At 34.8% G+C, this 12,917-nt stretch overlaps 1 protein-coding gene across 1 annotated transcript in view; it reads left to right on the top strand.

The window, feature by feature from the left end:
* Positions 1–9,777, top strand: part of LOC149544982 (uncharacterized) — a 28,646-nt gene extending 18,869 nt beyond the window's left edge. The window contains exons 3-8 of the mRNA XM_089796028.1: positions 1,533–1,571; positions 1,700–1,912; positions 8,850–8,961; positions 9,089–9,156; positions 9,288–9,362; positions 9,490–9,777. Coding sequence (XP_089652154.1) covers positions 1,533–1,571; positions 1,700–1,912; positions 8,850–8,961; positions 9,089–9,156; positions 9,288–9,362; positions 9,490–9,549 — 567 coding nt within the window. The 3' untranslated portion in view covers positions 9,550–9,777. The remainder of the gene's footprint in view (positions 1–1,532; positions 1,572–1,699; positions 1,913–8,849; positions 8,962–9,088; positions 9,157–9,287; positions 9,363–9,489) is intronic.
* The last annotated feature ends 3,140 nt before the right edge of the window (positions 9,778–12,917 follow it).

Here is a 12,917-nt window from a genome sequence, read left to right as displayed (position 1 = left end):
GAGCACATCCTGAGGGTTCTATGATAGAGGGATATATGATATACCAGACCATGGTGTACATTACTGAATATCTTCCAAAGTTTGCAGCAGATATCCATGTAGATCGCATTTGGGATCCCAATTCTAATGACAAATTCAAAGGGGAGTACCTGAGGGGGAAACGTAGATTGAGGAGGGTGACAGGTAATTATAAGTTTTTTTTTTGTATTTTAATAATTATTATTCATTATCAATATATATAAGTTGTTTCTAACTAGTGTAATTGTCTTCCTTATAGTTGGTCGTGAGTGGGATGCACTGCACTTGTATATTGCAAAAAATCTTGACTTGATGACGGTATGGATTGAGCAGTCTCAAGAAAATGGTCGCTCATTAACATGGGATGGTGTTGTATCGTTGGTTAAAGAATCTCTTCGTAATGGAGATCCCAATGTTACAGAAATGGTACTTGATCTAATATATGGCTTAAGAGATACAAAGGTATGCACAAGATTAGTAATCATCACACATAAGTTTAATATCAACTCATAGATCGATGCAAATATTCTTGACATGTTTGAATAATTGCAGGTCAAACACCACAAAGCTATGTACTACCATGGCTATAAATTCCGCACCAAAAAGTCAGATGAAACGAAGAAAATGTGTGATTTCGGGATAAGTGATGTCTTCGCGGTCACCAATATTTCATCTAGAACTGACATACATCCTCAACGATCTGAAAATCGATACTATGGCATTTTGGATGATATAGTTGAGTGTGACTTTAATTCATTCAAATAAGTTCTATTTGTCGTCAAATGGTTCAGGTTACGACTAAATCGAAATGATCCTGATAGGACTGTTATTGAACATGATAGTGGATTTACTATGATTAATACAAGGTCATTTGAGCCAGTCGGAGATGAGCCCTATGTTCTTCCAAGCCAGTGCGAGCAAGTGTTTTATTTTGGTGTTCCACAGAAACCAGGTTGGTCATTTGTTGTTAGACATGACCCAAGAGGAAGGCCAGCAAAGTATAAGTGATCGAAGAAGAAGAAATTGAAGAAGCAGAAGAGGAAGTAAATGATTATCAGGAACAACAGTTACCCAGTGATGAAGATGAAGAAGATGGTGATGATTTTGGTCATGCTGACGATAATGGTGATAATGATGATGACAATGTTGATGACGATCATGATCATGGTGATGAAGATGATGATGACGGCGATGAAGATGGTGATGATGATGATGATGATGATGATGACATGGATGAAGATCATGATGATCAATGAAATGTCCAGCTAGGATCAATGTCAACTATGATGGGGTTTTGTACGACCAAACTTTTCTTTGTAAACCATATGTGCACATATAAACATTAAGTAGAACATGTCAAATTTTTTTCGATATACACATTAGTTACACTAAATTTTTAACTTAAGACAAATGATTTACATATACAATCTACTTTATTATTAATATTTTTTTTTGGTAAGTCTATTACTTTAATTTCGCTATTGATTTCTAAGAGTTACTAATTTTTTTCACAGGGCGATATGGATGCACCATCTCAGACACCTTCAGTAGAGGTAAACATTAAATATTGTAAATTTAAATGTTAATATAGAAACAAATTTCATATTATTATGTTCTTTTCTTTATGGATTTGGAGTTTTTTTGATGAAATTTTACTGATATTTAATGTCACAAATGATAGGAAAAAGCTAGAATGACTGCTGATCAAATGCGATCTGAAATACGAGCTTCATATCTACATAACATCGCCCTTAGTACTGACCCTGTGTTCATCACCCAGAAAATCAAGCAAAGATACACTGATGAACTTTTTAACATTATCATCGAGGGTGACAAAAGTGAGGAGAAAGACGCACTGAGAACGGAATTGGGCCATAGAATCCAATCTTTGCAGGTAAGTAGTAATTCGACTAAAGCAATAATAGAAGTTCAATAGATATGAATATTTTATACTATCTTATGGATCTTGATCTCTAATTTTATGTGTACTTGTATAGACATTTGTGCCATTTGTGACATCACATGGTGAACACGGAGATGGTCGTTGCGCACAACCTTCGTGTAAGTAGCACTTTGTTTTCATCAACATTATAACACTTACTTTTTTTTTGTGGACATTTCTAGCTAGTATCCGATTTGATCTTTATCCATTGCAAATGTCTTTGCTAACAATATTGTATTCCTAAGCTCATTATGATGTGTGGACTCCTCCTTCGGTTGTCGGTCCACTATTGCGTAGTGCATTGTCGGCAACAAGGGCCATGCAAACATCTTCATCTATGCCCACTAGAACTGGTAAAACCTTGTTTTTCTATATTTTGTAATGTATTTGTACAAGTTGATGAACAACGAAGTAGCATATCAGTGCTTAAATGATGTCTACATAAGCTTGCATACACACAAACACATGCATACACAAACCACGCATACATACATACATACATATATTGTACTACGCAGGCAAGATTTTGTGCTACTTTTTGAATTAATGTTTCAGATTCACATAGAAAAAATAGTCTAACCTTTGAATCCAAAAGTAAACTAGAACATCATTTAAAATATATATTTTAATTTTGTATTTTATGTTTCTCTACGATGTTTTTGTACGATGTATGTGCATAAATACTTTTATATTCTTGAACTGTCACTGTGATAATAGACCATGGACCATTGACAGCTATCCTAAACATAGATGATTAAAAATCACACATTATCTTATCATAAACATAAACAACAATATATCATGAATTCTAAAAATATGGTATCTTTAATACACTATTTGATTATCCTAAATTAAATCCTTAATGGAATGCGAGGAAAAAACATTTTTGCTAGTCAATTTCTTCAATTTGATTATATCCATAAGTATGCTTTAATTCATTTGGTGTCTACTTTAATTGTCATGATGTTTCAGTTGATAGACTAGTAGAGAGCAGTACTGGTGAAGTTGATCCATTTCCTGGAGCAGTTCGTGTCATTAGTACTGGTTCATATGAAGGGACATTATTGCTCAATAAGAAAACTATGTTTCCATTAAGAAAACGAAAGCTTCCAGGTGCTTTAAAATTGTTTTTATTTAAAGTGTAAAAAAAATCTATTTTTATATTACTCATTTTGGACTGATAAATCCTTTATGTTTTTGTAAGTAATAATGTTTTCTTTGAACATCTTTTTCATATGACATTGAGACTATTCGGACCCACCATACGTAAAAGGTACATAGTTTCATATCATTTCTACATAATTTTTCTTTTCTTTCATTTACTGTAATATATTAAAGCTATTGATCTAACAATCTATTTGTTTTTAAAAAGGTGGAATTTACAAACCATGGAATTAAAAAATTAGCTCATTACATCTTTTGACGAGAAATTTGGAAAAGACATGTTTGACAATGGCCTACTTCTCAAAAGAGCAGCAATGCATATAAAGATTGTGAGGGATCAATATAGAAGGGCTCTTAAGGATAACCCAAAGTACGACCGTCCAGCTATGATTCCACCAATGGAGTGGAATGAAATAGTAGAAGATGCAAAGGAGAAAAGGCAATCTGAAGATAGAGGTAATGAAGCAACACAGGGAAAAAAGAGGTATGTCATGATAGTATTAAGTACATTGTAATCATGCACTAATTATTCATATTTGTAAATATATAATCTAAGATGTTTGAAATTGTTCATAGATTGCAGGACACATACGTGGCTACAAAAGCGAGAGTAGAAAATTTTGGCCAACACAAACTTGGCTCTGGTGGCTATATGAATCTCCAGTCTCGAGTTGTAAGTAGGAGCAATGATATGAAATAAATTTTTTTAATATAATGTTGCAAAAAATTTTGTTTAGTGAAACCATACATACAAAATTGATGATATTAAGCAAAAAATACAGGGCACAAAATTCAATGTGGAGGTCACAGATGAAGATAGAAAACTTGCCTTGAAGGAAGGCTATAAATTTGTGGCTGCACGCCTACTCAAAGAATCTATAAGCCTTGCTCAAGAATCCAGTTCAGCAAATGATATCTCATAGGTAAATTGGTTAGATGAAAAGTAAATGAAATTGAATAGTTGATCCTTTTCTTTTTTGGTATTAGTTTTGAACGTAAGTTGACTACATAACAATGTGCGTAACATTTTATTGTAGCCTTCATATCCTACCACAGAATCTACTTGTAACGAAGGCCATAATGTGCATTATAGTGGTGGAGGTATTAATTTTCTATTGGAAATTAATTATGCAATAAAAAATATGAAATGTTCTCCTTCCATTTATTGTCCAAGCATGCTCTTATCGAAACATATATTCTATGCTCATTGTGAAGATCTTTTAGAAAATGTATTGTTTAAAGACTGATATTAGTTTGTGAGCCATTACCACCAGGTCTTTAGATCGTTGAGGCTATTTTACTGTATGATTTGAAAATCCATAACTATAGTTTTCATCACTGGAAGGTGTGTCTGTGTTGCTGCTCAATTCCATTGCAGTGTACATGAGATTTTGTTTGTTTGAGCTGAGACTTTTCTCTTGGCTATTTGTTGTTTATTAAATCATAGTAGTTTGCATTTCTTGTATTATGTATTTAGGGTATTCTTGAGCAATGAGAACCAAGTTTATAGATTGGCAAGGCAATTTATTATATGATTTGGATCATTCACATAGTTTTGTTTTTATTTCTCTAACACTACTTTAAAGATTATCTCTGGTTGCTGAAACATATTCATTATTTTAAAATAGGGATCTTTAAGCTTTTGATCAGTAGTTGATAATGATTTCCAACTTTGTACTTTGATAAATCATTTTTTCTAACAAATCTCATAGAGTAAATATTTTGATATTGCTATCATGATTTAACTGTGTAGTATTTGAGTCAAATTTATTGACTCATATTTCATGTGCAGTGCTCAAAATGAATCCATCACTCATGATAATATTTTTTTGAATATTTCAGAGCATGTTGAACATCATTTCGAAGGAGTGGAACATGTTCCAAGTGTTCAACATGTTGACATGGCAGCGGATCAAAATGTTAATGTACATGATGTGGCATTGTCAGGTAAGAAAAATGCATGTTATGTTGTACTAGTACTTAATTATAGACTAGTAACAGTTAAAAAAATAAAAAGAGTATGCCAATTTATCCCATTCACTTGTTCTTGCAACAGAGCCCCCTTTAGTGCAGCAGCTTCCTGCTCCTGCAAAGAGAAGGAGCCATCATAATTTGACATTACACGTGCTAGAAGAGGAGGAGAATGATGCAGATATGGATGCTCCTATGAGCACTTTTCTTAAGAGAGCTCATAAAAACAAAAAGAAGAAATGATGTTTTCAAAATCTTCTTTCAAAAACCTTGTTGGATAATGAAAGAACTTTGTTTTAAGTAATTATGTATGAATGATGCGTATTAATACTGATTTCTATCTTATGTTAATGAATATTGTTATGTCTTAATGAAGTCTTGATTATCATTGTGTGTTAATGAATTTTATATCATATTAATGAATGTTATGGTTCATAAATGGATGAATGAATCAATAAAGTATGTAATTAGATGATAATGGGTACTTTAGATTGATGTTAGGGGGAGGGGGGTGAGGCTAGACGAGCTTCCACCTTCATGTGGTTGGCCTTGTTAAGTAGAGAATATTATAGTATTCTTGAAACCAAGTGAAGCTCAAACTAACATAAAATGGTCACTTCGCATGTGGTAGGTCTATAATGATCCATGACTACTGCTCCCCATAACATGAATTTGTGAAATACATTTTGAAATCACCAATTTCAACACTCTATTCGAAGCATAGGAGTGGCCTATAGTCTTAGCATGAATTTTGAGTAATGCCTCAGTCTAGATTGCCTCAGAAGTGGCTGGAAGAAGCCTGCACAAGTCTAAGACTATGAACTTTCCCCGCCTTGGCCAAGAAGAACTTGCCAACTCTCTACTATTATGGCAAACTACAAAGTGGTGTGGCTGGTCTGCAACCAACCAATAAGTTCAAAATGAAAGGAGTGAGCCTTCCTTCACCAAGGATTGCCAAGCAACGATCTCAAGTGTACCAATTTGATCAATGCTCCAATCCTTATTGAGAATCTTGTCCCAATCAATCTCTAGATGAAACAGGGACACAAAGTGACTAGTCAAATGGTGAATAACACCTAAACGTCTAAAAATTTCATCCTTATATCTTCGAAGGTCACTCCAGTGAATCCCAACATTGACACCGAATCGAGATTGATCCCCAAGACCAATGCATCACATGAAGAAACTACATTCCCAAGTGCCATAACAAGCACAATGCACTCTTACTCTATGATGTAGAGGTGGTGTGTGGTATCCATCTTCTTCATATGAGATAGCAAATCCATTCATTTAGCAACAACTCTTTACTCCAATGTCCCCTCAAGGACTTACCTTCCACGCTACCCCAAGTGCACTTAGAGTTTCCCACACACCATAACTTCTTCCAAGGCTTCAACCTTCATTCTTCCTTTGTGAATCATCTCCTCATGGCCTTTCCACGATGTTCCATCCATCCATTCATTTTGGACAACTAATCTCTTACCCAACATTCATATCTAGCCTTAAAGCTAGTAGCCTTCACCAGTCACTAATTTGGATTTCTCTCCAATAGTTCCCAAACAACTACGAAAACTAAAACTTGATTAAGATACCCTTTTGGGATCTATACATCCTCCCTAAGTTTCAATATCAACCCTTTTGGACCATACCCAAGATCCGATACCCCTAGCCATAGGCCTCATAACGTTTACATGAACAATGATGCTTTCACAATGATAGGTGATAGGTGACTGCTAATAAGTAGGTGTTGGGAAGGCTTCTCGGAATATGGTGAAATAAGTATGATGCTATAAGGCTAAGATACCGAGGTGTCTAGTTTTTGGGTGGATGCAGGGGTGCTGATGCGCAGATGCTTTTGGAGGAAGCGCATTCCCTGCCTGAGGATACATGCAAGATTCTTGGGAAAGAAGCCAGAGAGAATTAGGATAGCATCTGGGCGAATCTGCAGAGCATCAGGCTTGTTTGAGTGTCCAGTCACTTAAGTGACTTAATAAAACATGTGTTTAATTGTTTTTTAAATTATATTTTTTCTCCTTTTTGCCCCAAAACCATAAAATGGCCCTAATATAGGCCATTCGTTGCTCATTTCTTTGCAGACATAAATTATAGTATATATATATATAGATAGACACACTTAAAATCCTAAAAAAAAAAAAAATCCCCGCATTATATATATAGATAGACGCACTTAAAATCCTCAAAAAAAAAATCCCCGCATCCCTGCATGAGAACCAGCATCGGTAACTTACCTATAAGACATTGATTTCTCTGGCATCTAACCTCTGACAGAGGCCAAATCTGGAGTGACTTGAACTTAAGTCCTTCCACTTGCTGCTAAAGTGCTCTATTGAGCTATTAGCCAGCCTTCTATGGCCAACCTATAATTGATCTGGTGTGGATTGCTTGGAGTGAATCTTCTTAGGCTACACCGGAGGTGCTTGGCCCTCCTAACCTTGCCTGACTCTGATACAATGTTGAACTTTCACAGACCAGCTAGGATTCGAACAACTAATCATCAGTCCACCAGTTGCTTGTTTCCAATATACACACAGGACATTACATGTCCCATCCAGATAGTTTTAGAGGTGTTCCATCTCAAGACAGACTTTCTACACGTGCACTTATCTTATGCATTAAGTAAGATATGAGAGAACTGTGTTGGTGATAGAAAATTGGAAATCAAAAGCTTCATTCTTTCTAAAAATAAATTTATGTGTGCCCAGGAGATTTGACAAATTTGATTATGTTACACACCGTGCGAAATTTACTGGTAAATCTATCCAACAATAGAACATGTTGAGAAACATAAAATTTGTTCAATGCTAGTTTGGTAGCTTGTGGTGCAAAGAATGTGGGGAAATTGGCATCTGTCTAACCCTTTAAATAGTTGGGATGCCTTGGTAGAAAAAGCACCAAAGAAAATGAGCTCATGGAAGCTTGATAAGTCTTTCCATATTTTCATGAAGTGAAATCTGTTCATTGGAGGACTTGATTCAAGGTCTAAACAAATGATTTTAAAAGATTCTATTTACTCCCGAAATCTGTTCCCTGCATATATTGAATGACATGTATGGAAAATGCTTACAATCCTGTTGATTTCATGTGGAATTGGAAGCTTCTATGTGGAAATTGACTTGGGTGTAATCTTTATATAGTTTGAACTTTATATACTCTTTACCATCAAGAAGAAAGCTTTATGTACTAATGACATATATGGTGTAGTTTTCTTCTGAGTGGAAATTGACTTGGTTGTAATCTTTTTATATTAAGCAAACAAATTGAACCAAGTAAGGGGTATTAATAATATACTTTTATCTTCACAAGTTTGCATCATTCATATTCACAGTTAGATTGGTGTTCAAGGAATGTGTACAGTGAACTGCAGCTTCTGTTTAAATTCCCAATTAAGTGTTTATTATTGTTGCTTCCATAATAAGAATGGTGCTTGAATATTTTATGGTTAACTGCTTAATCTGTTAGAATTCGAAACTAAATTATTACTAGTTGTGTTCATAGTTTGAAGAGAGTGCACTGTGCTTAGATTAGTATTGACTTCTGTATACTAAATAGTTCTAAACTATTAAATCACCAATTCTTGAGTTTCCCATCAGAACATTAATTGAAAGAGTGCACACTACTGAGATTAGTAATGAATCTCCACATTTAACTTTTGCTTTAACATGACTAGTTCATGCTCGTGTTTTTCAAGGTATTAATACTTCTTTGACCTTGTATTATGCTAATCTGCTGATAGGTGAACGTTCCAAAAACTAAGAAAACTTTCTGCAAAAAACAAGCATGCAGAAAGCACACTTTGTACAAGGTTACTCAGTACAAGAAAGGCAAGGACAGTCTTGCAGCCCGGGGTGAGTCTTTCCTTTTGTATTATCTAGATATAAAAGCCAAAGTTTTTCTGTTTTTATTTTTGCTTTTTTGTTTTATTTTGGTGTAAGACAGCGAAATTAGATCACTGGTTTTATTTCATTTTTTGAGGAAAATGTCGGTATGATCGAAAACAATTAGGCTATGGAGGCCAAACAAAACCTGTCTTTCAAAAGAAAGTAAGCAGAACTTTATGACTACTAATATGATTTGCCTTTATAATATTACGATCTTCTAATGGTGGACTGCTCGACATATAAAGCCCTTAGATTAGTAAATTCATGATTCTGTTATTTTGCAAATGTTGTAGGCAAAAACAACAAAGAAGATTGTGTTGAGGTTGCAATGCCAGTCTTGCAAACATCTCTCACAGCATCCAATCAAGGTAAGTTGCTATGAGATTTTATTTTTCAGTCTCAAATTGGTGTTTGATGGCAAAGAGTATATAAAGTTAAAACTACATTATTTTTACACATGAGTACATGCCTTTATCATATCTTTTTGTTTTGCAGCGATGCAAACACTTTGAGATTGGTGGAGATAAGAAGGGGAAGGGAACATCCCTCTTCTAGATGAGAGGTTATTTCTGCATTTGATTGAGCTGTTTACACTATTTGTATTTGATACAAAAGCTTTTTGGAGTGTAGTAGTCAGTTACACGGAAGCAATCTATTGAAGATACCATTTAATTTTTAGTGAATTACACGGAAGCAATCTATTAAAGATGACTATTTAATTTTTAGTGAGTTACATGTGAGTAATGTTTTGATGCCAATTAAAAAACTTAGAATTTATTTGCTTATGAGTTGTTTCGTTTGTCACTCTGATTAAAGTTCCTTTTTCTGTATGGTAACTGAGAACTTGTGCATTTTGTGAGAGGTCTTCTTGTGGAAGTTGAAATTGGCAGTTGGCATATTCAATGTTTGAGTCAAACCGATAAAAACGAACATTTATCTTCCCTTGGACTAGTAATCCATTAATGACATAAAAAATTGCTTCTTCAGATTTTAACTCCACCTTCCACAATGATCTGGTCAAAAATTGCTATTGATTTGGCTCAGACTATTTTTTCAGGCCATTGTGTCCTTACTTTAGACAATAGACTTGGTTGCACTTATCTAAGAATTCAACTATCAATAATTTTAATAATCAATGTTCTTGTTTTAACCATACTTTTTAGTGCACTCCGAACTACTATAAATTAGCTTGCATGTGGCTTGGATTCACCACTTTCAATTATAAAACACGTTGACTTGAAAAAGCCACATTTTGCATTATCAAAACATTTTCTTATAACTGAGCTTGAGCAAGGCGCGTAGTGATCATAAACAATTGTGGTGAATTCTACCGTTGAATTTGCTAGTCTCATTGAGAATATAAGGAGTTGAGGACAGATTAATTTTGTTTGTTGTATCGATTTCGAGCTATGGTAAGTTGGAGACTTTTAGATTACTGGATTGCCAAAAACTTAAGGAAAGAACTTTAAGCTATTCATGTAAACATTTCAAAAGTATAGTGCCTGTAAAAAAATATCTTTGGGCCTTCAAATGAATGAGGGTGTTCAAATGCAAGATCCCAAACCCCCTCAAAGTTACAACAGTGACTTCTTCTTCATTCAATGCCATAGGAGCCTGTGATTTTGAAAGAAAGTTTTCATCAGACGCTTCTTCAAGAATTGTCTTAGTTTCATTTCCTACTTCTCCTCCAAGCTAGTTGGCTTGATGGAAGTCCTTCCCTGCGACCTCTCTTACACTAAGTTTGCAGATTGGACAACATTATTGAGAAATGAAACTGTTTCTTCTAATTATGATTCTGTAATCTTGCATGGCGATAATTTCTTAGATGACTGCTCATACTACCCAACAATGATTGCCTCATATATTATGGTGATTTCTTAGTAGGTACAAATGCAATCAATCAAATCACAAAAAATATATTAATCAAGAGCTCCGATTGATTTGATGAAAAGTTTATTACTTTATATCTCTCCTAGCAACCACCCAATCTACTCCAAATGATCAGCTGAGTCACATAGGTAGCATTCATATCGTGGCTGAGCTATCTACACCAAGCCACCATGAATCTTTATCTTCAATCTAGAGAAGTCAATTATTGTAGAGCTTTGTCATAGCATTGCACATCCACCCAGCAAGCCCAATCCCCAATAGCATATAGATCCATCAAACCCAACGATACATCTCCATCTCAGCACTGTCGTGTCATCCCTAAAGTCCATTCAACAAGTGCTTGGAAAGATGATTATTTCTCTTAAATTTGCATCATCTGCAAGAATCTACCGTGTTCATTGCAAATCCTCATCTTTAAATAGGGAGTGCTCAGTATATTCTATTGCGCCTTGAAAGAAATCATCTCAATGTTGATTGTACTAGACATTTGATGTGCAGAATGTTCCCAGAACATTGTATCAGCAGATTAAGCACATCATGTGACATTTCCTTGAAGCAACCATATTCAAGCATCATGTGATCCAAACTTTGATTAATCTGCAATGCCAAAACAAACATCAAACATCGACAGTGCCCACATTTGGTGCTGACTTGAGCACTGACATTAATCAACCATTGGCATTTTAACATTCCCAAGTCATGGTGCCCATGAGCATTAACATCGAACACTCTCCAATATCTCTTCTTGGCATTGTCCATCTTATCTCCCTCCGATGCTCAGCAACATTGAAGTGCAAACAAGAATGTTGAACATGTTTTGCATCTATCACAACATTGATAATTGATTGCCTAACTCGCCTGAGTTTTGTAGTGTTCAACAACCTGAACATGGATTGGGAGCTACAAGTGGTCCCAAAATGTGCCACAGATGCTAAGACATCCATGCGAAGAGTGAAGAAGCATTGTATATACATTCATGAGTGACATAGACTTCTGATTCATCATTGAAGCTTTCCATCCTATACTATGACCTACACAAGTACACGTCCAAACATTGATCTCACAACACTGTGCAGGAGATCTGAAACTTGGGACATGTGCTCTCACTTCCTTGTCTCACCACCTGTGCTCCAAATATTCATAATAAGTTCAAGTTTATCAGCAATCCATTTTTTATTCAACTTTAGTCCTTCGAAAGACCCCTAAGATCGAGTGGCTCTAATATTGCAATTTTAAGAAGGTGTTGAAATACTTCCTCTAATGTTAACGCCCTTCTTCCATTATCGCTTCATGAAGTTATTTTCATATAGGACAACTAGAATCCTTTTCACCTACCAATTGACTATCCTACTATAACTTTTATGTCTCCCAGATTTTGCTCTGATACCAGCTAAAATGAGATAGTTGATTAAGATGATAAGTATTGTTATGCAAATATGATGATCTGTGAACTGTAGGAAGTATGTCACATTTATTGATTTCAATGTGTATCTTCCCATCAGGAAAGCATATATATATTATATTCAATAGCAACTTTAGGATCGGTCATGGTTCTTAATTGTGAAAGGTCACGATTAGTTGGTGTTCAATAACTCACTGAATCCAATATAATTGATCCATATACAAGATATTGAATATATATATTATGCACATGATTCAACTTACTTAGATATGAAGCTAGTATAGTTTCAGACTTGTTATGAAGATAATCTGACTAAAGCTATTATATATCAACAGATATGAATATCACAACCAGCATAGATGTCACTTTCAACTTAATGTTCATAATTCTTCCTACATAAATGTCATTACAGTTTTTGTACTCACCCATTATGTTTCTTTATGAAATCAGTTTATTTGCATGCTTCTCAAGTCACCAATTCTTCTCATCAATAATTTATCGTGTAAGGCCAAATCCTATGAAATTTTACCCTTTGCCAAACTATATGATTGAAGATCAATGCTAGAGACAGCAACTTTTTAATAATTTCATAGTATCAAAAGATTTCTACGCATCTACATGTTTGTCAATT

This window comes from Cupressus sempervirens, chromosome 8 (assembly GCF_028749045.1).
Source record: "Cupressus sempervirens isolate cs-2001-9-10 chromosome 8, ASM2874904v1, whole genome shotgun sequence".
Lineage (NCBI taxonomy): Eukaryota > Viridiplantae > Streptophyta > Pinopsida > Cupressales > Cupressaceae > Cupressus > Cupressus sempervirens.
This window is presented reverse-complemented; position numbering and strand designations above follow the sequence as displayed.